The sequence below is a fragment of the Procambarus clarkii genome, chromosome 64 (genome assembly GCF_040958095.1).
Source record: "Procambarus clarkii isolate CNS0578487 chromosome 64, FALCON_Pclarkii_2.0, whole genome shotgun sequence".
Lineage (NCBI taxonomy): Eukaryota > Metazoa > Arthropoda > Malacostraca > Decapoda > Cambaridae > Procambarus > Procambarus clarkii.
In genome coordinates, this window is record NC_091213.1 from 5,128,360 (window position 1) to 5,153,145 (window position 24,786).

The 24,786-nt window shown below is 39.2% G+C and overlaps 1 protein-coding gene across 2 annotated transcripts in view; it reads left to right on the top strand.

Moving 5' to 3' along the window:
• Positions 1 to 23,824, top strand: part of ZnT49B (Zinc transporter 49B) — a 37,668-nt gene extending 13,844 nt beyond the window's left edge. For both annotated transcript variants that reach the window (XM_045759767.2, XM_045759768.2), the window contains exons 7-13: positions 1,584 to 1,722; positions 3,332 to 3,469; positions 3,835 to 3,964; positions 7,596 to 7,806; positions 8,664 to 8,856; positions 10,139 to 10,252; positions 15,042 to 23,824. In XM_045759767.2, coding sequence (XP_045615723.1) covers positions 1,584 to 1,722; positions 3,332 to 3,469; positions 3,835 to 3,964; positions 7,596 to 7,806; positions 8,664 to 8,856; positions 10,139 to 10,252; positions 15,042 to 15,086 — 970 coding nt within the window. In that variant the 3' untranslated portion in view covers positions 15,087 to 23,824. The remainder of the gene's footprint in view (positions 1 to 1,583; positions 1,723 to 3,331; positions 3,470 to 3,834; positions 3,965 to 7,595; positions 7,807 to 8,663; positions 8,857 to 10,138; positions 10,253 to 15,041) is intronic.
• The last annotated feature ends 962 nt before the right edge of the window (positions 23,825 to 24,786 follow it).

A 24,786-nucleotide genomic window follows, 5' to 3' on the forward strand; every position in this document is an offset into this window, starting at 1 on the left:
ACAGGAGTTTCAGAGGTCAAATACGGTTCTGGCAGCCCAGTACTGTATGTTAGTAGTGTGCCCGGGCCCTGGCACCCTTGTGTGGCTTTGGGTCATGTTTCTCGTCCAGGAGTCTCTTCCTCATCATAGTACCTGCGGGGCTGGTTTCTTCTCCTGTGCTCTGTCAGGTTATCTTGGAGTGGGTACGCTTGGGTGTTGTCGAAAGGTGCTCCCTCCCCTCCCCTTCCCCCTTGTATGTGCCCATTGTTTCCTTTCTGTGGGTAGTTAGCTTGTTGGAGTCACAAGGGGCTCCTCCTAGAAAACTAGTACCGTAATTAATTGTGCGTGTGTTAAAATGTCAATTTCTGGACGAGCCTCGTTGGCGCACTGACACCCTCCCTTCCTCCAAGTCATCGGGAGTGGTTTGCATCATCATAGCGCTGATGGTAGAGCATTCAGCTGACCATAGGCAGCCACTCCCCTCCCCCCAAATGAGGGGTTGAATAAGCTTGTGCTACTTTAATGAGATTTCGATCGTTTGTTTTCATGGTTTGGGGAGTTCTTGAGGCTGCCTTGTTTCAAACCAATAGTGGTTTTGTTTTGTTTAGCTGACTTTCTGGGTGCCATTTTCAGTAGTGGCTCAATGAATACCTTAATGAATAAGTGCCACTTCTCCCTGCACTTCTTTGAGGCAGCTGGGTTCTGGCTCACGCCTATAAAACTCTGCGATTGATGGGACCTAGTAGTATGGCTCACTATCAGATATAGTAGCTTTAGGGAACCTCTGAGGATTCACCCAGAAATTGGTGTTTCATTACGTTCATCGCTGGTTTTTATATGAGATGTTTCTAGCATACTAATACAGTAATATTGTACTAAGACTTATAACAGACATTGCTAAGAGAAGATGGGAGGTGCACAAAAACAAAAGTTACACAAACAAAATTTGTGTGAGGCCTTGTCCAAACAAACTGTACACTAAGATGTCAATCACAAAGCACATACACTGTGTCCATCAGTTGGCCGTATGGTGAATAATTTTGGCTGGATTAGCATGTGTGAAGCATCTCTCTCTCATATTGGTTTATATAAGTCTTGTCTGAAACAGCCAACACACATTGGTTTTCCCCTTCATTATACTAATACTAGCAGTAAAAGAACTAATAAGAAAAAACGAAGCACTACCTAATAAATTCCCTGTAACCTACCTTACCCCTCTATTGTCAACCCATGTCTGTTTTTTTTTTTTAAAATGCTGTTTGTCAACCTAACTGTGTTTGTGCTGCTTTTTCAGCCATGTTCCCCCCTTTCTTATTTTTATTTGTTCTCAAGACATTTTATACTTTAAACTCAATTAGTATTAAGTTTTAGTCTTTAAGGTTTTTCCTGCCCGAAACGCTTTGCATAATAGTGGCTTTAGGCATTGTATGTACTAGCTCTATCTATAAATCCATCAACTTTGTATCTTTCCTTGTATGTATGTACCTTACCTGAATAAAAATTTATTTATTTATTATTTATTTATAATATTTAAAATTTCAGTATCTAAAATGTAATTATTATTAAAACTATTTAACTCTTAAACAGCTGTTTGTTTATTTCAGTAATGGAGCTAACTTTGTTATGAAATTAGGGGCGTGGGCTTTTACTGGATCTCACTGTCTGTTCGCAGAAGCCTTGCATTCTCTTGCTGATGTTACCAATCAGCTCATCCTTGCCTATGGTATTCATAAGTCAAAACAGGTGAGTGGGAAGTAGTTGTGGAATTTCAGTGTGTGTCATAATGCAGGTACAGTATACTAAACATGCTCAGTATCTTGAGCTAGAAATATGTCTTAAAATTACAGCATAAAAAAATTAAAAAAAATATTGAGGATATCAATAACCTCAATGTTTTATATACAGTATTTCAATATTTTAATGTTAAATTTAATTTAACATTATTTGATTCTTTATAACTTGTCATATACATATGACAAGCTCACTTATACGTATAAGTGTGGGCTCACTTATACGAATTACAGTACAATATATGGGAAGGATCCCTCCCCCCCTCCTCGATAGGCCCGACATGCGGATAAACAGAATTTTTACCGGGAAGTCCAAAAGTGAACTGTTCAGTTTTTTTGTACCACAACCAACTTAATTTGAATTGCTACACACACACACTATTATTAAAAAGTATTCCAGTACAGTAGTGTAATTAATTTAAAGCAGAATCTTCAGCTTAACTTGTTGTAATTTGTCTTCTTGATTGATGCTGCATACAGTACTGTACAGTAATGTATACAGTGGTACCTCCATTTACGAATTTAATCTGTTCCCGGAGACGGGTCGTAACTCGAAACAAATTTTCCAATAAGAAATAATGTAAATTGAATTAATCCGTTCTACACTTCCAAAAATCTTAACTTTAAAATACATTTCATACTTAATACACACACATTGTGTACTATAGTATGCACAAGTTATAACTTGCCTTTATTGATGACTCTTGTTGACATATGGAAAATGTTGAGGAAAGGGGTGGGAGGAGGAGAGGTGTTACTGTTTGAAAGGGAAGTCCCCTTCCATTATATCAGGCAGTGATGACTTTCCTGGGGTACTCTCTCTCTCTCTCTCTCCTACGTTTTGCAGGCCTACCACTAGAACATAGTTGTGTCTCATTGCTTGCTTGTCTAAGAATCTGTCTAAAGACACTTGTTTTTCCCTACATTTTAACACTTATCTGTTGTGACATCACAAATTATCATTCAAAAGGTCAATGTAACGGCCTGCTACAGCTTTATCTGGGTGAGTTTTTTCAACAAAACTTTGCAGTTCTTCCCATACTTCACACATTTTCTTAATGAGGAAGGGACATCCTCCACTATTCACAACTATTTTCTTAGGTTGAACCTTACCACTGACTTTCCTGGGACCCATGGCATGATACATAATAATTACTTGTATGTTCAAAAACCAAAATATCAGAAAAAAATGAAATACTGTACTTTACAAAGAATTCAAGTGCGATCGTCACTATGTGAGAGAGAGACTGGTAAACTGAAGTGCGCCGCGTTTTCGGTTGACCCATACATGTACAGTATCAACAAAAGTCACAAGTCGAGGCAAAGGTCGCAAGTCGAGTCAAATTTTCCGACGAAATTGGGGTTGTACGTAACTCAAAAAAATTGTAAGTGGAGGTTCCACTGTACATGTAATACCTAATCTGCATATTTCAAGTACTACAGTATATACTAGTGTTAGAGGATAGACATGGCATTTCTCTACTATACAGTACAGTACTGTATACAAAAACTAGGAGATTCTAATAAGTTGTTTTTCATGGCCAAAAACTTTTTCCTTTCAGAGTGCTGATTTAATTCATCCGTATGGCTATACTACAATGAGATATGTTTCTTCGTTAATTTCTGGGGCTATGATATTCTGTGTGGGTGCAGGTCTCTCCATTCAACATGGCATCTCTGGGCTCTTTGGACCTTCAGAGGTACTGTATATACATGATAAATTTTGGAAAGCCTAAAAGATAATGTGAATGTTATACTGACTTGCTACTATGAAAATTTCCTTGTAATGTTTAAGTGTCTTTTCAAGATAAGAGGAATAGAGATTTTGAAGTACTAGTACTACACAAGAAAATATGGAAAACTAAGTTGAATGCTGATTTGTATATAAAGATTGTATACTAAAGATTTGTAAATTTAGAGTAAAACTATCTTTGTGGCATTACATTTTCTTAATGCAGATTATTTTAGCTCGGCTCTTTCAGTTTGTTGGGGGACATATCCCTGTCTTCTTCTCATAAATCATTCACTTTATGAATCCTTTATTAACATTTTAAATTTTGTGCAGGTGCTACCCCTTTACTGGGCTTTTTACATCTTAGGAGGATCTCTAATAACAGAGGGTGGCACACTTCTCATGGCAGTTCATGCCATTAAGAAAGGAGCAAATGATCAACAAATGACTTTTGCAGAATATGGTAACTAGTATATTAAATGCTTAAATACTGTTTAGTGATAAAATTACATAATTTAACCCTTAGAAAAGGGAGACCATACTGTTATATTAAGTTTTTGGGGAGCCCCTTTGTGGTGCCTTGAAGCTATCTCACTGACATGGCTTCCATCTACTTGGTCACATCAGCAGTAAAGTTCTGTTTGGCCTACCAGGGATCAGAGCCAGAACCTGGCCTCCCCTCAGAGACATAGAGAGTGGGTGACACTCCAATAGGAAAGCATCCAGAAAGTCGGCAAACCAATACAAACTACTCCAGAGTTCAGAGCGACCAAAGCCTCGAAACTGCCAAACTAACTCCCAAACAATGTAAATAAACAATTGAATCTCTTGAAACTAGTAGGAATTTGTTAGAACTCCCTCCCTCCCACCAGTACAAGGAGACCCAGAGCTCCAGGTCTCCTCCAGTCTTCCACACCCCTTCTCTCACTGATGTGAACTCCATCAAATGTCCACTGTAGGGTTCCTAGATCATCAACCAGCTGTAATGGTCCCACTGCTTCTCATCTAAGTGCCAGCCATCCTTAGACTGTCCTGTGGGGGCCATTTCCTTCGTATTGTTCAGCATTTTAGTTAGCATCACGACTGTGTTTTCTGTCCAGTTTATCTTGTGTGGACATGACTTGTAGAGTTCTTAGAGCTGCATGTGCTCAGGACTACCTTCCATGTGTGCTCTTTAGTGCTGCCCATGTACTAACTCTTATTTGGTGTGTTCAGGAGTTCATTCTTTAGAGGCTATATCACTGGGTTGGGGGCCTTACCTTGGGTGTGTCAGGGGTCTTTGGCCCCTCTGTCTAGACCAGTCATTCTCAGCGAGGACAATATCTTCCCTTGGGTGTATGTAACCTTGAAATAATCCTGGATCGTATATTAGATAACACGCACAGGTTTCATTCACAACTGAAATAAATAAATTTATCTTTGCTCTTGATGCTGATTAAGTGAGAAAAATTGGTTTGATTTGTTAGATAACATACCTTGCTTGTTTAAACTTTTCCTCCACTCTTCACTTCTGTTTTTTCTGACACAAAGAGCCAACGGTATTAAATCATCCACCTGCTTGGCATAGAGATGGCATTCCACCTCCAATTGTCTTCCTGGCAGCAGAATGAAGTAGCTTGGTGCTTTTTACCCCGGGGATTAGTGTTAATGAACTTGCACTAGTTTTGAGAGATTCACTTGTTTGTTTCATTGTTTGGCATTTTCAAGACTTTGGTCTCTTTGAACTCAGTAGTGGTATTGGGTCGCTGACTTTCTGGATGCTTTCCCAGTGAGGTGGCAGAGTGTCGCCCAATCTCAGCATCTCTGTAAGGTGGCCAGGTTCTGGCTCTGGTCTTCAGTAGGTTAAACAACTCTAGCTGATGTGGCCTAGTAATTGAGAGCAATCTGAGAATGCATGTGGCTTCACGGAGCCACTGGGACTCTTCCAGAAAGAGCCATTTCATTACAATCAACACTGGGTATTTTCTGGGAGGGCCTACCTTGGTAGCTTCCCAAGCTAAGAGCTGGTTCAGCCTAGCCTTAAGATGCACCAGGTTTCCAAGACCCATCTTTGACAACAGGGAATCAGAACCAAAATCTGGTTCTTTATGAGGCGAGGGGGAGCTTTAAACATTAGATCAATCCAAAACCAAAGAAAGGCCCTCCAAAAGGCATTAGCACAAAACTAGCAACTGTTTGAAGAAAAATTAGGTACCCACAAGCATCTCTCGCTACAGCACTTCTGGCCTAGGTGGTCAGCTATATCTAAGCTGTGTGCCAGGTGGTTGCTAGCTTAGTTGCTGTGAACTTCCTGTGTATAGTGTTTGCTAGGAGTTTTCTGTGTATGCCTGTTCTCTTTCTGGAATGCTGGTGTGGCTCTGTTCAGGCTCTGGGCCTGGATCTTCTCGGGCTTTAGGCCTGGCTATTCCTGGGTTCTGGGCCCAGCTCTTCTTAGACTGGATACCTAACCTGGGTGTTCCTGGGCCATACCTTGGGTTATTCCTTAATTGTGTGCTCGGTTGTTCCCAGTTCATGTTTCCAAAATGCTTCTGGGCCACATGTTTTAGTGCATTTGACCGGATAATCAGCTTTTCCCGTGGTGTGTTTTGGGTGTATCGTATTTTAGGGAAGGTTTGGTCATCAGGGGCCATGTCCTATTTTTTTTTTTTCAACTGGTGTCTTTGGGTTTCTGCTCTTGGGCATAGCCCCAGGTTGTTAGTTTTGGCCCTCAGGTCTGGTAGCCTGTTCCTTAGGCTCTGGGTCATAGGTTCCTAGTCCCCTGCCTGATTTGTTTGCTTGTTGGTTTCTTGATGAATTATTGGATTTTGGCTTTGGTCCTGCTGGAGGTTAGTTCATGCTTCCATCTTTTGCAGCCTAATGCAACTTTAGCTGCTGTACTTGGTGTGTTGTTAATGGCTCCTGTTTGATGTTTAACTTTGCTTGGTGTTCTATGACCTCGCCACACTCATGTTGTGCTTTGGTGTTTGGCCCTTGGCAGGTGCCTTTTTTTTTTTTTTTTTTTTTTTTTTCCCATGAATATTCCTGTGCAGGCCATAAGCCTCTGGCTGGCCCACTAGGTGCCCTTCTGACCTGGGCCCTCATCTTTAGCCATCTTCTCAAGTGATATTCTGTTTCCAATATTTTCTTTTGCAAAAATGCTGGCCTATATCATGGGTTAGGGTATTTCCCTTACAGCAATAGTCATTTTTCTCTTGGTACCTAATTTTCTTCAAGCAGTTGCTTCTTGTTGTGCAGATTTTCTCTTTATTTTGTGGGTTGGGGGGATGGTGGTTGATCTGTGACTTCTCACTTCATAAAGAGAACCATTTCATCTATTTGTTCCCAATAGACAAGGGTGGGTCTCTGAGGTTTGGTGCTACTTCTTAAGGCTTGGCAGTGCCAGCGCCTAGCTTAGGAAACTATGGAGGGGCCACCAGACAAAAGTGTTCCATTACATTCAATGCTTTCTTTTTAGTGTATTGTTTTAACATTTTATTTAGGCTAACAATGGGCTGAGTTAGGTTAGCCATGGGTTAGGCTGAGAGGCTTACCATGTTGATCATCAACACCTGTTTCATCAACAGTGTATTTGTCAAGCCAAAAAATACTTTTCATAATACAGAATAGCAAACTATGTTTAGTACAGTGGCATCCAATTGTAGACATTTGCTGTGGACGAGGCATTGCTTGCCAAGTATTTCGGCTAACATTTTTAATGCAAACATATATATGATACGAATAGGACAATAGTAACATTTTGAGTGTTGGATATCAGTGTTGTAGTCAACTTTGTAGTGATTAAAGCTTAAGGCTAAAGGCTGATAATAGTAGAAAAGCCTTGCTTAGTGCTTGCCATTTTATTCCCATCATGTCATGACTCCTTGCTTTGAAAACTACAAATTAAGCTCCAGTCATGGACTTATAAGCTCGGGTTTATGGTAAGGGGTGTATATTACAGTACACTTTGTGGTAAGAAAAGAATATTGAGAGTAGACTACTCTCTACTGACTGAATTAGACTACAAGAAATAGGGAACAATAAGGTAATGGGTAAATATTTAATATAAGGAAATTGATGCAGTTTGTTATTACTGTACTGTAGGAGGTATTTGACAGTTTTCAGAGGTCAAGATCCAAGTGTCAATGTGGTGCTGCTGGAGGATATGGCAGCTGTGATGGGTGTTGCAGTGGCCATGGGATGCATGGGCCTCACCTCTGTTACTGGTTCCCACATTCCTGATGCCCTTGGGTCTTGTCTGATTGGTGGGATCCTGGCCGCAGTGTCAGGATTTATTGTTTATACAAATTCTGCAGCACTAGTGGGAAAGTAAGCCAAGTTATAATTCAGTTTTACTTGTTAATTTCCTGAGTCGTGACTTATAAACAAAGTAGCTTACTAAAGTGTGCTCAGGAGCATCAAATGGTCAGTACCATATGCAGGCGATGAGTCACAATAACGTGGCTGAAGTATGTTGACCAGACCACACACTAGAAGTTGAAGGGACAACGACATTTCGGTCCGTCCTGGACCATTCTCAAGTCGTTTGAGAATGGTCCAGGACGGACCGAAACGTCGTTGTCCCTTCAACTTCTAGTGTGTGGTCTGGTCAACGGTCAGTACCAATATCAAGAACTCGTTGTTGTGAGAAAGGGGTTGCCAGAAAGGAGTTTAGTGGCTTTAGGTGCTGAATCATAACATTATGGGAGTCATTTTCAGAGGATGTATTCATGGTACTGTATGAATGAATTATTTGACTGATAGCATACATTACTAGAGGTGGTGTTGGTAGAGAAAGGGATACTTTGCTCGGTACAACGAAAACTTGGTCGACCTCCATAATCTTTGGTAGACCTTAGACAGGTACATTGAAAATGTAGTATCAGACTCATTAGAATATATGAAATAAAATATCTAATAAAGGTAAAAAAAAGTTGCTTTGATGTAACTGGAGACAAAAATGATCTCATCCTATGGTGTTCATTTTTGCTTGTCCTGATTGTTTGCTTGTTTGGTATGATTTGGGGGATGTTGATTAATTTATTTGTTTTAATTTTAAGCGATGAGACTTTTAAAAAAAAAGTCTAAAGGGATTTTTATGTGGAAAAGTCAATTATTTTATATATGTTGTTCAAGTCTCCCTTGTAAAATTTTAATTTATATTATTTTATGCATGTAATTTACAGATCTATCCCACAACATCGTATAGAAAAAATAAATGCTGAACTTGAGCGTGACGTTCTAATTCGTGCCATATATGACGTAAAAGGTATTGACATGGGGAGCGGACTTGTGCGATATAAGGCAGAAGTGGATTTTGATGGTCGAGAACTGACACGAGGATATCTGGACACACAAGATTTAGAAGTTCTGCTAAATGTAAGGCAGATGAGAACGTCCAGTAATATAATTTTCAAGCATAAATGATAAGTGAAATAATAGAGATATTTAATCTTTCCTATATGTTATCAACTTTTATTTAATGTTATTAATTCCTCAATTTGTTCATTAATTCTGTTAATGCTAAACCATCTAATTTTTGTATAATATCTGCGATTGAATTGTTAATATTCAAAGTTTCAACACATTTCTGGGAGGGGCTTTCTTCAGGGTCTTCCCAAGCTACCCACTTGGTGAGCTCCAAGCCTAAAGCATTTGGAGAGGATAAACATTACAACAAAAGAGCAGCATGGATTTAGAAAGGGAAAGTTGTGCATGTAAACACCCCTCTCAGCCCTTTTGAGTCACAAGTGCCTTCCACGGCCCAGGACCAATATCTGCCCCCCCCCCCCTCCCACCTCAAGAAGCAAGGTTGCCTGGGAATATGGCATTAATCTAGGCCAGGATATTAGAGCATCTCGGGAGTTGGTCGGCCGAGCGGACAGCACACTGGACTTGTGATCCTGTGGTCCCGGGTTCGATCCCGGGCGCCGGCGAGAAACAATGGGCAGAGTTTCTTTCACCCTATGCCCCTGTTACCTAGCAGTAAAATAGGTACCTGGGTGTTAGTCAGCTGTCACGGACTGCTTCCTGGGGGTGGAGGCCTGGTCGAGGACCGGGCCGCGGGGACACTAAAGCCCCGAAATCATCTCAAGATAACCTCAAGATAATCTTAAAATGAATACCTTCATAGAAAACATGGGTAATCCTGATAAAATTATGTACACACTTGTTGTACATTTGTCCACCCCCAACAGCTAGTAATTACATTTGTCCACCACCATATGCGGGGCCCTGGTAATTCGGGGCTCCAGCTGGCTTCTTGCATCGGGATTTTGCTGCCCAAAAGCAGCCATGGAATCCCCAGGAGGGAAGAACGAGAGGAATGGAGACCTACTGAAGGGACCCACCAAAGATGCATTTCATTACATTTAATGATGGATTTCTGGAAGGACTCCCTTCTGTTGCTTCACGAGTTAACTTGCCATAAAGAACACAAAAAAAAAAGGGGTTGGGGGGGAGGCTTACCAATAGGAAAATGGGAGCAGCAGCAAGTAACCCCAACAAGAATCAGTGAAGCACAAGCTTGGCATGGATCACTGCAATATTTTTTTCACACCATGTTTCATAGGCTTATTACAACCTTAATGCTATACTATATTATTAGGACTATTCATAGGTTATAATGTTTGAATACTAAACATTTATTTTATTGTTATAGGAAATGCAGTCACTCAAAACAATTGATGAAGTAGAAGCATTCATGTTGAAACATGGAGAGAACATTGTTGACAGTCTTGGAGCTGAAGTGGACAGAATAGAAACAATACTTAAGGTACAGTCCAGTTTTCTGTTGTAAATAGGATTTTCAAAAACTTCTATAACATAAACAATGTAGTACCAAAACACCTATTATCCAAATCCTGGAGTTAGCTGGGTTCACAAAAAGATCTTTTCAGACAAGTACACATAGATCTAGAACTTAAAGGTACACATAGATCTAGAACTTAAAGGTACACATAGATCTAGAACTTAAAGGTACACATAGATGTAGAACTTAAAGGTACACAGATCTAGAACGTGATGGCTCGCATGCAGGTTACCTGTGCAAAATTCTTGTTAGAAATAATGTATTGTATGCAAATCTGCAACCCTATTTCCAGATCAATATTTACTTAAAATACAGGTATTTATTACTTTGGCCCTGGTCAGCATTTTGTTTATTTGCTGCTTTCTCCTCCCTTTCTAGTTAAGAGCGAGTCAGTGGGCTTGTGGCGGGGGGTCCTTTGGTTCGTGATGTTTGGTTCAACCGGGAGTGCATCAATTGTTGTGTCCAGTAGCAGCTGTACTGCTTCCTTAGTGTCACAAGTTCTGCCTCGGTGGTTGCTCTATGGGTTGATCCTGTCTCCTTGGTTCCCTGTTCCAATGGTTGAATATCTCGGGTTATCCACAGTACTGTTAAGTCTACCCAGCCTGTGGTATACTCTCATGCTCATAATGTTCAGAAAAATGCTGCACTTGTCCTGTCTTTGCTAATATGTCCTGGGTTGATATTCAGACATGGGAGTCTTGGAGGTCTAAACATGTTTTGGCACCCTGGTATTCAGGCCTCATTATGCCTGTGTTGCCTTGGGTTATGTCTTTCAGCCTGTTGCTTCTTCTTTGCCATGGTGCCTACTGTCTCTCCTACTCTCAGGCAAGTTCCTTGTTCTCCTTCTGTGGTTAAGTAGCTTCAGGGTGCCACAAGAAACTCATCCAGAAAACTAGCATTGAATGTAATGAAACACCTCTTTCTGGATGAGTTCCTGTGCTTCCCCCGACACCCTCCTTTCTTACCAGGATGTTGGTTGATAGTTTTTACATCTGCTCCAGAACTAGCTTGGGAGGGTTGCAGGAGCTCTGGGGCTCCAAGCCCCTAGTCGGTTGGTAGTTTGCGCTAATGTGCTTCAGCTAGTTTTAGGAGTATCAATCATTTATTTACATAATACTGTTTGTAAACAATACACATAGTAATACTGTGTGTATTGTTTACATAGTTTAAAAAATTTTGAGGCTTCGGTTCTTTTGAACCCAGCAGTGGTTTGTATTAGTGCCTTGGCTTTCTGATGGTTTTCCAGTGGGGTGGTGGAGTGCCACTTGCTCTCTGGACCTCTGTAAGGGAACTAAGTTCTGGCTCCAATTCCTGGTAGGCCAAACAGAACTCTGCGATTGATGTGACCTAGATGTTGGAAGCAATCTCAGCAACGTAGCTTCAGGGATCCACTAGGGCTTGTCCAGAAAGAGGTGTACCATTACATTCTGTGCTGGGTTTTTTCACAGACATTTGGTCACAGACAATAAGGTATGCTAGTGTGCTGTTCATTTTGGGGGTCTAGCTTGATAATGTTGTGTGAAATATAGGCATCCCTCAATTTATAATGTTTTGATTCATGTCCTATGATTTTTTAAGACCACTTTTCACTGTAAACAATTTAATCTGATTCTCTGGACAGTCTGCATAACTTATGGATATCTTCCCATAAATAGCTGCATTTAAATAGCTCCACACCTATAAGTCACACCAACCTTTAAGAGTCCTTAATAGCCTACCAGAAACGAGAGGCCAAAATCTGGGCCCTCTCAATGAGATGCAGGGGATTCATGATCAACCTCACTGAAGAAACAAATACACAGAAAAAAAGTATAGTTAGTTTAGTTCATTTATTATGCACCCCATACCCATCTTGTGGGTGGTAGTGGAAGGGGTTACAGAGGCACATAATGGGCTCAGGGACTGAACCCCACAATTAATTTAGCTAAGCAAGTTAGTCTTGATAAGCTAGTTACAAAATTCAGTATAAGTCGTCACATCAATGGAAAAGTGAAGCAAAACAGACAACTGCAAGGATCACAGAAAGTCCTTGATGGTGCAGTGGTAACAAACTTGCCCTGCACCTCGTGAATGATTTGATACAGGTTCGAGTCCTTACCAAGGAGGATTGACCAGGTGCTAATTCTTAACTGTTTGCCTCTGTTCACCCAGCAGTGATTGGGAATCTGGCTGTAAACTGATTGATGGGTTGTGTTCCAGGGGAACTAATATGGGTAAGAGTTACCACAAGCTATGGGAAGGGGGAAGCTCTTGGCATGCTAACAGGAGTCAGAAGTTGTTTACTCCTGTACACACCTGTGTACAAATAAAAGGAAATAAAACAATACAGCAACCCCCCTCCCCCTCCCCCTCCTAGTTACAGCTGGCCCCCACCAGGTGGCACCATAACAAGCTGCCAGCTTCCCATGTCAACAACTGTTAATCCTTTGCCTGAAGTCAAACTTATCTGATAGCTCTTAGGGTCCCAGATTTTCTAGATCTGGGATTATTAATCACGTAAGTAATTACCTAAGCCTAGTTACAGGATGAGCTATGCTCTTTGTCATATGATACTTTGAAACTACAGATTGTTTTTGCTTGCACCACCCTCTCGCTTAATTTGTTCCAACCATCTACCACTCTGTTTACAAAAGACAACTTGCTAATATTTGATGGTATCTTTGCTTCCTTAGCTTGAGTCTGTGACCTCTTGGTACTGAGGTTGCAGTTTTCAAGAATTCCTCTATCGATATTTTTTATTCCTATTACTATTTTGTATGTAGTGATCATATCTTCTTTTTTGTTTTGTCTATCTTCCAGCTTTGGCAAATTGAGCACCTCTAGCCTTTTCTTGTACCTGTTGTTTTTCAGTTCTGGAAGTCATTTAGTAGCACATTTCTGCACCTTTCTAGTTGATGTGTTTCTTGAGATATGGGTACCATTCAACATAGTTTTAGTCTCACAAGGATTGTGAACAATATCTTTAGTATTTTACTAAATACCTGTACCTGTTTCCTGTACACAAAGATGCCTGAAATATAATTTGAAGTGGAATGTTCAGCTTAAGTATTCATTTTCTCAGAACCCAAAATGAAACTTTATCTGGGCCATCTGCTTTGTTTCTTCCTAGCTCCTTGATTAATTCACTACTTTGCCTCGAGACACCGAAATGTACCCAATGGTGTTCTGAAATTAGCATTGTGTCTGGTTGTCTAAAAATATAATTTTGTATGAACACACTTTGGAACTGTCCATTTAGTGTTTCACACATTACCTTTTCATTCTCTGTGAGGTTTCACAGAGAATGAATCTTCACAGATTTTATCCTTACATGCAAATGCTTTTAACAAAAATTATAGAAAAAGTGTAAGATTTTAGATTTGTAAGATTTGTAAGGAAATGTGGCCAAATATGTCCTGCCTGCAAATTGAATCAGAGACCATTCTGTTGAGCCAACTGTGCTCGCCATTACTTTACAAAATGCTTTATAGTGGGTAAGCAAGTACTGCACCCCTATTCCACCTTATTGTGGGTGGCTGTGCTTGCAATAGTAAATATGCACAAAAGTGGAACCCCATATATTGGTTGAAATATGGCTACATTAATGCAATAATGAATGATATACATCAAGTCTAAAGTTAGTTACAATAAGTGTATAATTATAAAATTGTTTGTGGTTCAAAAACCAGTTTCATCACCATTAACCACATCACTCAATTAGAGATTGACAGCCAATTACTGTTTTTTGCATAAGTAAAATTCACTTCTAGTACAGTAATTATATAATATGTGTGTGTGTGTGTGTGTGTGTGTGGCATATTCTAAAAAAAAATCTTGGTGTTTAATATGTTATTTAGATGGGTATCTGGGTACAAAGGAACCTCGGTTAACGAATTTAATCCGTTCCGGCAATGAGCTCGTCATGCGAAACGCTCGTCTTTGGAAACGAATTTCCCCATTTAAGATAATGGAAATACAGTGGCACCTCGATTAACGAGTTTAATTCGTTCCAGTACTGAGCTCGTCATGTGGAAAACTCATCTTGTGAAACAATAACAACATAACTGTCATCGGAGGTGTCTGAGAACCAGCGGGAACACTCGTTAATCGAGGGAAAGCTTGTCAGTCGAGACATTTTTTGTGAGTGGCTTGCTCGTTACTCGAAATGCTCGTAACTGGAGCCGCTAATCATTCGAGGTTCCACTGAACAATTAATCCGTTCCATCCTGAAAAACATCAATATGAAATTTTATAATGTAATTATAATACATATAATTATTATAAATGTTTTATTTTTGCTGTTTTCAATTATACTTTTACCTTATGAAGAGTCGTTACTGCCTTGAGGGAGACAATGGGGAGGTGGGGAAGAGGAGAGGGGGTTACGGTGGAGGAAAGGGGTTACTACATCGTGGGTTACAAATTGTAGTCACAAAACCCACAAATAAATGCAGAAGGGTGCGTATCCTCTGCGATAAAACAACAACACTGTCGTCCGGGGTATCCGAGAATTTGCGAGAGCCAGCGGGAACGCTAGGAAACCACCTGGTTTTCTTGTTAACCGAGTGGAAGCTCGCCAATCGAGACAAATTTTCTGCGAGTGGCTCGTTCGTTACCTGAAATGCTCGTAGATGGAGCTTCTCGTCACCCAAGGTTCCTCTGTATTGAACTAGGTATTTGGAGTACTGTTTTATATTGTATCGTTTCCAATACTATTAAATGTTTATGTATTTATAATTCAAAGAACTATATGGTAATTTTTTTTACTCGACAGAAAAGTCATCCAGAGATTCGACATTGTGATTTAGAAATTTTATAAGAAAGGAGAAGAGGTGGTCTGTGATCTTCAGCTTTAACTATCAATAGATTGTGGAAATCTTGCATGTATAATATTTATCGGCATTATTATTGTGGAGAAACTTATTACAATGCCATAGTGCTTGAATGAAGGTGAAGGAAACCTCTAACACATGTGTAAATGTATTAAAACCAATTTTTTGGATTCAATCTACATCTTTTCTCAAGGTGCTGTAACCAATGGTCTGAAGAAGAGTAAGAGGATGTGTTTATATGTCTGGCAGAGTGCCTCGTGTAGCATGCATCATTATGCTCCCCAATGCATCTTGGGACACTTTGGCATCTTGGTAAATAAAACTAAAACAGTAAAGGGGAATAAAACTTTTAGTAAGGCAGATGTGATTAACTGTAAAATTATTGTTAACAAAGGTAAATTAACTAATCTCATTAATTCATATAAGTACAGACCTTGTGGTGTTCAAAGTGGGGTTAATGTTTCTGCAAAGACCTGCCCACAGTTACCAGAAATGAGGACATGAGCTTTCATCTGAAGCTTTGGCATCCCTTGGCGAGTCCCAAGATGCCAAAGAGTCCCAAGATGCATTGGGGAGCATAATGATGTCTAATGATGGATGCCACACGAGGCACTCTGCCAGATATGTAAACACAACCTGATAGAATCTTCTTCAGAACATTGGTTACAGCACTTTTCTCAAGGTGCTGTAAACACTTTTTGTAAATGTCCCCATGGCGCAATGGTAAAGCACTCACCTGGTACTTCGCGAGCGCTTTGTCCTGGGTTCATATCTCAGCCGGGGAGTATTGACTGGGTGTCAATCATTAACTGTAGCCTCTGTTCACCCAGCAGTGAATGGGTACCTGGATGTTAAACGATTTTGCGGGTCATATTCCAGGGAAAATTAGGATTAAGAATCTGCACAAAACACTATGCGTGCTAGTAGCTTTACAAGAATGTAGGAACTCTTGTAAATATAAATTAAAAAAGAAATGCATACAAGAAATTTTGGGTTGCATCCAAAAGTTTGTTTTTGATACAATTACAAACATATTGGGTCTTTCCTTCATCTTCATTATTATGATAATAAAAAGACTGTCATACTAGATAGGTCAAATAAAATGACATTACTGTACTACAATAGATATGACAGGAAAACGATAGTCATGACCATATAATTGTAGGTTCTCTTTGGATTAGAAACTAGAGAGTCACTATAGGTATGGATATAATTAAAGGTATTTAAACTCGATGCTATAGTTTGGTACATACACACACACAGATTGGCAAGTACAGTCGTTTATCTCAACACAGATTGACAAGTATACACGTGCATGCATTTCTTCTTATACACCCACACATAGTTTAACGTACAAGTATTTATTGAAACCTAAATACAGTATATTTGAGACTTGTGTAATGCCACATTGTTAGACACGTGTACTGATTCCCTAGTGTAGTGCAACATGTCATGTTACTAGTGGACTAAGACAGCAGTCATGTGCTTTATGCTTGAGGTAAAATGTGCAAGTAAGAATAACACTTGGAACCAAACTGAGAATAACAAAATTAGACAAAGTATTTAGAAAAAGTATTTCATGCATCAAAATCTATTGCAAGGGAAACCCTATATTTGTAATTTTTTGATCTTAATGCTATTTATGTTCATAAAATGTTAGTTGCCAATAAAATTCATTATGTAAAGTTAAAAAGTCTCTTAGGACTATTGCTTATTCTCCTGGCCTGTCTAAACAGTTCTTAATGTACACCTATATTTTAAATGCTTAGACGTCCACGTATTGCATTAATCCAATTTTTTCAGGTTTCAATTATTTTTAAATCATTTTACAAGATTTGTTTGCCATTTGAGTATGTCACGATGTACAATCAGTGTACTGGATTTAAGACCTTGTCTTATTTCTAATATTTGTTTAGGGGAAAAGAATTAATAAGGGTGTTGAAGGAGTGTTCCATTTATATAAGGGTTTCAAGTAACTGTTCTGTTGACCTGCATTGGATTTTTCTATTCAGTACTGTATTTGTGTATATCAATTTTACAAGCTATCCTCCTAAGTGATAAATCCTCCTAAAATGAATATATAAATTATAAATGATATCCTCCTAAAATGAATTAAAATGTAATTGTTATAGCAACTCCATGGTGGAACATACCAAGATGTACTGTTACTCAAATAAACTTACATTTTGTACTATTAGTTTTAGAGAGTACAAGAAAAGAAGCCGAGAACAACAAGGCTTAATATTGCACATGCAGTATATGAGTTACTAGGAAAAGGATTGCTCGACAGGTTAGGTTAGGTTCTTCAGTTACATTAATAGACTGCCGTTTGGGGTAATTCAGTAATGTAGAACCTGAACTTTTGGGGTCCAGCACTACATACTGTATTGATATGTTGGATCAAATAGTTGCTTTAAGTACTGTACTACAGTATCATTTTAGGAGGATGGACTGAAATGTTAAGGATGTTATAAGTTTTTGCATAATTATTTATTATTTGTTTCATCTGGTCATTGCATTTTAAATTTAGATATTTTGGAAAATTTGCACACCTTGTCTGTCTTAATTACAACTTTCAATGATACACTGCAAAATAGAGTGCATATTTGCATTTAAAATGTGATTAGCAATGCATTTTCTGTAGCTTGTAAGGTTTAATACATAATCATTATTAAAACATTAATCAGAGGAGATAATGATACAAAATATATTAATAAGTTATATATATTAATAAGTTGTGGCACAGTGTTACGAGTGTGATGATCATTGCCACGTGTGAACCCACCTACACACTTCTTCTCCGCTGTTTAGCTGCCTTGGTCGTACTCTTACCTGTCACATGTTGGTCATTGTTAAAACAAATATAATGTGTAATTGATGCGGTAAAAATAGATGAACTTATTTTTATGAGTAAAGAGCAATAGAATATTAGTATATACAGTCTTTGATTTGTTTTAATGTAATTTATCATAATATATTTGTCATCTAAAAATGGAAATGATATTTGTACTATATTTAAATATGAAAACTGAAATTTTAGTCTAAACATGTATAAGCTATGAGTATATGCTTAAATATGTATGGACATACCTTGAAATCATTTAATGAGTTAAGATTTAGCACACACCTTTAATTTCATTTAGGTGAAAAGTCTGGACATGGGTGTTTATATTTGGCACACATTACTCTTCATCAGATAAATTATTCTTCCAGTATTATTGAAGTTAATCTGGGTTATCCTTGGCTGCTATACTATGGGAAGTTGGTCTGGGTTATCCTTGGCTGCTATACTATGGGAAGTTGGTCTGGGTTATCCTTGGCTGCTATACTATGGGAAGTTAATCTGGGTTATCCTTGGCTGCTATACTATGGGAAGTTGGTCTGGAGTTATCCTTGGCTGCTGTACTGTGGAAGTTGGTCTGGGTTATCCTTGGCTGCTGTACTATGGGAAGTTGGTCTGGGTTATCCTTGGCTGCTGTACTGTGGGAAGTTGGTCTGGGTTATCCTTGGCTGCTGTACTGTGGGAAGTTGGTCTGGAGTTATCCTTGGCTGCTGTACTGTGGGAAGTTGGTCTGGAGTTATCCTTGGCTGCTGTACTGTGGGAAGTTGGTCTGGAGTTATCCTTGGCTGCTGTACTGTGGGAAGTTGGTCTGGAGTTATCCTTGGCTGCTGTACTGTGGAAGTTGGTCTTGGTTATCCTTGGCTGCTGTACTGTGAAAGTTGGTCTTGGTTATCCTTGGCTGCTGTACTGTGGAAGTTGGTCTTGGTTATCCTTGGCTGCTGTACTGTGGAAGTTGGTCTTGGTTATCCTTGGCTGCTGTACTGTGGAAGTTGGTCTTGGTTATCCTTGGCTGCTGTACTGTGGAAGTTGGTCTGGGTTATCCTTGGCTGCTGTACTGTGGAAGTTGGTCTGGGTTATCCTTGGCTGCTGTACTGTGGAAGTTGGTCTTGGTTATCCTTGGCTGCTGTACTGTGGGAAGTTGGTCTGGAGTTATCCTTGGCTGCTGTACTGTGGGAAGCTGATCTGGATTATCCTTGGCTGCTGTACTGTGGAAGTTGGTCTGGGTTATCCTTGGTTGCTGTACTGTGGGAAGCTGGTCTGGGTTATCCTTGGCTGCTGTACTGTGGAAGTTGGTCTGGAGTTATCCTTAGAAGCTATCCTGTGGGAAGAATTAACTTTGCTGTTATTGAAAGATATCTTCCCACCCCATGACAGGTGGGAACTGTTTGTAATAATGATGATGATCATAATGACTAACTAGCAGGTCATTCTCCTCGAATGCATTCCTTTCTGCATTTTTATTCTATTATAGATTTTTTGTCAATGTTTTGTTAATTCTCATGCAATTAAACTTTCAAGATACTTTTCTTGTTAGCAACTTGAAGATAGCAACTGATGTTGCTATCTTCCAGCAGTCATAGGTGGGGACAAAATAATTTGATGTCGGACATATTTCAGCTCGTGGACTCACATCATTAGGTGACATTAACAATTACCTGGGCCAGAATAAAGATATTCACAGTAAAAGATAATTTGAATATTCTTTTTACTTTAACATATAAGATTTCTCTCCTTTTTGGTTTTAATATATTTTACATGAAAATAAACAAATTGTTATTTATGTGAGTTAAGACCGATCTGTGATTCTGAGGATCTCCTTGCCTCATTAATGTTTGTATCACACCTTGTATGTATGTGCTTTACCTGAATAAACATTTGAATTTGAATGAGCTGACAAAAGTGTGATCCTGGTCTCTGGTTGGCCTGCACTAGTTCAGAGGTCTGGTAACGTCTTAAAATATCTGTGGAGCCAGAGCTGTGTATATACGTGTCTGAACAAGGAAATTTCTTTTTAATTTTTTATAAGGTCAAGAAATCTAATAAGCATTTATAATCTATGTACAGTATAGGTATTGAATCTTGGGTTTAATGTGTAGATTATGTAATTTGTAGCACTCTGCATTTTTTATTAATAGAAGTTTTCATAAGATTTTTTTTTTACTAAATATGCGATTTAATAATACAGTATTGGAAAGTAATTCAAATATATTCAAATGAAATAATAATAATAATAATAATGCATTATGGCAGGACAGGCAGCCAGTTTATACGTACAGTACGGGTATATGTTAGGCTTATATTTAGGTCCTTTCCCCCCCCCCCCCCGGGTCGAGTTACTGATCCTCCCTGGGATGCAGCCCCACAACGAGCTGACTAACTCCTGGGTACCTATTTACTGGTAGGTAAATGGTGCATATAGGTGATAGGAAACATGCACAACCATTTCTGTCCTGTCCGGGGTTTGAACCCGGAATTCTCGAATCTGACTGTACTACCGATACCCTTTACAGTACATGTATGTACCAGAGATAGTACTCTGTGCTGAAATAGTACAGAGTTTGGTAAAATGTGTAGCTTGCTCTAATAATCATACTGCAATGATTGCCAAATTTCAACTTTACCTTTATTCTAAAATCTCTACAAAAAATAATGTAATAAATAATTAGTATTCACTAGCAGTGCATTACAGTACTGTATATCCATATTTCAAGATGGCTTATTAAACTGTTACTAAAATTATTCTGCTTTTTAATGCACAGTATATTTCTTGTCCATAGTCCATAACCTGAAACATTTGTGGGACAAAAGTCAACATTACATGTAAGTTCTGGTTTAGAAGAGTACCCCCTTTGTGATTGTATTCTATTTTTTATTTCTGCCATCAGCTTTCAGTAACTTGTCAGTGCCTCATTGTATTGACTTGAAACTTTGAAACCTTAGCCAAGATGTTTGGTTGACGTTGAACACTGGGCCCATAGCAAGGAAACCAGCATTAAATGTAATGAAACACCAGTTTTTGGGTGAGCCCCGGAGGCTTATACAGAAACAAGTTCTGTTCTCAAGATCAAGAATCTCAAGATCAAATTCATGTAATATCTCAAACCCTGCAACATTTTTATATGATGACAAAATTATTATATGGTTTTATAAGGCCAAGATATTGATGTTTCCTTAAATTATTACACTGTGTAACCCAATGGTCATTTGTGGGGTTGTGTGTATGTGGAGAAGTTACAATTGTATTAACTTACAGTATGAACATGAAATATCAGTAATTATAGCAATGTAAAGGAACAGTCTAAAAAGCATGCATAGTATCAAAGAGTATCAAGATAATGCAGTAAATGCTGAAAATGTTCTGGAAAGTTGTGGAGTGCAAAAGTCAATAACCTGACCTTCCTCTTTTACCCACAAATTCATTTGAATACACACACTTCATCACTTTACCATTATCCATTCATATTACATGCCCAAATAATCTTAGTGTGCTTTCATTGATCTTCCAGTTTGTTGACTTTGACACTATATATCTCTCTCCATCTTTAAATTCCTTTTTCTAATCACTGAACACCATAGGTGCTTCTCGGGTTCCCCATTTCATTTGCTCTAACATCTAGCATGTAATATTTATACCACACATTTCCTTGCAGCCATTCATAGAAGTCTGCACTATCACCACTTCATGCAGACCTCTGGCTGTATTTTTTCCTATGTTGTGTTTCCTAACCAGGGCATCATTGCCTCAACTTTGCACATTGTTTACCTTACTGGCTGTACACTCAGTTTTGATTGCCCACAAATGTATTTTAGGAATCACACTTCCAAGGTATGTAAAATTATTGACGACATCCAACATGTCACCATTCGCCGTTATTTCACACCAAATTTTCTTCTTTCCACTACCATTACTTTGCTTATTTCTATTTTCACTTTTTTCACTAAATTTTCAGCTAGTTTACTTAGCCCTCCTTCATTCTTTGCCAAAAGAAAAGTTATCTGCATACATAAATCTGGAAAAGATCTTAAAGGCAAATAGGGGGACCTTCGACAAGCTGCCGGCTTCCTGTCCTCGTCGAGGCCACTAGGGTTACTAGGGTTAGTGGCCCCTAGGTAAACCGGGCAAAAAATAATCCTGTGACATCTGTATTCATTATATTTACATCACTCATGGTCTCAAACATATATACTGTATGTCGAATTAACAGGATGACATCAAACATTTATGATATAAACTTACATTAATAACAAACTAGTGACTTATTACATAATTAACTCTTACACCTGTACTACTATCCACATTGAAAGTTGTCACAGCACATAGCAGACCTCGGCCAACTCCTTACGTGCTCATAATTCTGCAAAGTGACGAGTGCAGTTTTTTGTTTTTTTAACACCATATATAATCACTAATTTATTGCTACCAACAACGTATTTTATATTGACTTTTTTATGAAATACTGTAGCATTCACTGTGGTATCACTTGTCTTAGTTCTGCATACATACTCTATACTTATAATAAGCCATTTTATGATGGTAATAAACATGTTTTATTAAAGGAACATGTGTAAATAGGATAAGTACTCAATATCATGTTAAAGTAGTTGCATGTAGACTCTTGCCTACTGGAAAACTACTGAACATGACTAGTGCTCTATCTGTGTGTGTTTCCATATCTTGTATTGCCTTCTTTTGATGATTACTTACTCCTCCGTTAAATTACAAGTTTTGCTCTAACTTGCATGTTACATCTGTAAGTTGAGGCTAAATTTAAAAGTTATGCAAAATGTTAAAAGTTCTGTAGTTAAAGCATCAAAGATACAGAGATGTAAAATCGTGTCATGGCAGTGAACTGACACCACAACAATGTACTCATTAAATTTACAATACACGTACTGTTCTTGAATACTGTTTACCAAAAGTATATCTGAGCTGGCATGAGTTGTCGGTTTGAGATGCTGATTGATTGTGGGATAGTATGACATAGTGTTGGTTTGTATGGGATGGTAATGTATAGTATGAGACGGTATTGGATAGTATGGGATGGTATTGGATAATATGAAATGGTATTGGATAGTATTCGATGGTATTGGATAGTATGGGATGGTATTGGATAGTATGGGATGGTATTGGATAGTATTTGATGGTATTGGTTAGTATTTGATGGTATTGGATAGTATGGGATGGTATTGGATAGTATTCGATGGTATGGGATGGTATTGGATAATATGAAATGATATTGGATAGTATGGGATGGTATTGGATAGTATGGGATGGTATTGGATAGCATGGGATGGTGACGGGAAGCTGGTGGCTTGCCAAAGGTTCCTCCATTGTACCTGAGGACTTTTTCCAACTGAATTTTAAACGGATGTCTTGGTATTCATGACTTCAGCAGGTGAAAAAGCATTACAGTACCAGTTTTCTGTCCTACATTGTACTCTCCTAATTGTGCTTGCAGGGATCGAGCTTCGGCTCTTAGGTCAGCTAGTATTGTGGCTTGTTGAGCCTGAAGCAGTTGTCCCTTGTTGGCAGTAGTTCTACTTCTAATTGTTTACTGATTTACCTAAGTTTTGTGATATATATACAGTGCCAATATTCTCTTACCACCATAATCATAAAGCATGCTTTATTTTCCATTGTATATCACCTTTAAAAGAGTAAAGGTAAATGTCACTCTGCCAAAAAATTTCAGTTTGATTTAGATTGCTGTACATCTGTTTAGTCCAGTCAGTATCTGTAATGATTTTTATCAGTTACTACAAATAAAGTTTTTGATTTGGATAAAATGTACATCTATGTGCTATGCTGTCATTGAGACACTCATGTAATTAAACTAAACCAACAATAAGTGTTATTATTTATGAATAAAGGGTTTGATCTGATTTGATTTTAAAATTGTGGTCTGGATTAATATCCTCCAACTTGTATATGATGTTGGCTAGTATGGAATGATGGTTAATACGAGTTTGCATTGATCAATTTGAATTGCCGATGACACCTGTTCCTCTTGTGACGTCTCGGGCTCATAGGGTGGGCAACCGGGCCCCCGAATCGGACTGTGTTGGAAGACCGGGCTCTGTAGCCCCTGCTACATTGAGCTAGGAGGACCTAGCTCCTCCTCTGACCCTCCTGACTACTCCCCTCGGCTGCCCTCCCTCCTCTGTGGTTGGGCTCCCTAAGCCCCCAGCAGTGACCATCTCGTCCCCTGGCCCAGCTCCATCTCTCATTGTAACTACTGCGCCTTTTAACCCCCCTCTCTCTCTCTCTCTCTCTCTGGGGGGTTCTCAACTCTGTCCCCGCCGTGGCAGCACTCTCACGATCCCTTCCCATACTAATACCACGCCTTGTTTGGTCCTCCTACATGGACTAAATACTTTGAATTCCATCATTTAGATTCTACTCCTCCTGACGATTTTTCCCTCCATAGGCACCTTGTTGATTCCGTGGATGCTTGTTAGTTTCAACCCCACCCGCCTCGGTTCACGTGTCGTTGCTGCTGCTCTTCAGGGTGCAGCTATCCGCTTGGCCGCCTTATCCTGCATTGGCGAGACCCCTGTTCGGGTTTCCAAGAATGCTCGGTTAGACACCAGTGTTGGCACTATTCTCCTCCCGCACCATGTTGTGACCGGTGTTAGGAATCTAAAGGACTGCCACGAAGATGTCAAGCATATCCTTGAAGCCCAGGGCCATTCTGTCCTCCAGGTGGACACGTTTACTTGTCCCCCTCGTGGTCGTCACCGTCAGCCCCTTCGGGTTGTGAAAATTACCTTTGATGGTCGGACCATTCCGTCCTCTGTCATTCTTGCTGGTGCCAGGTGCTCCGTTCAGGAGTACATTCCCTCCC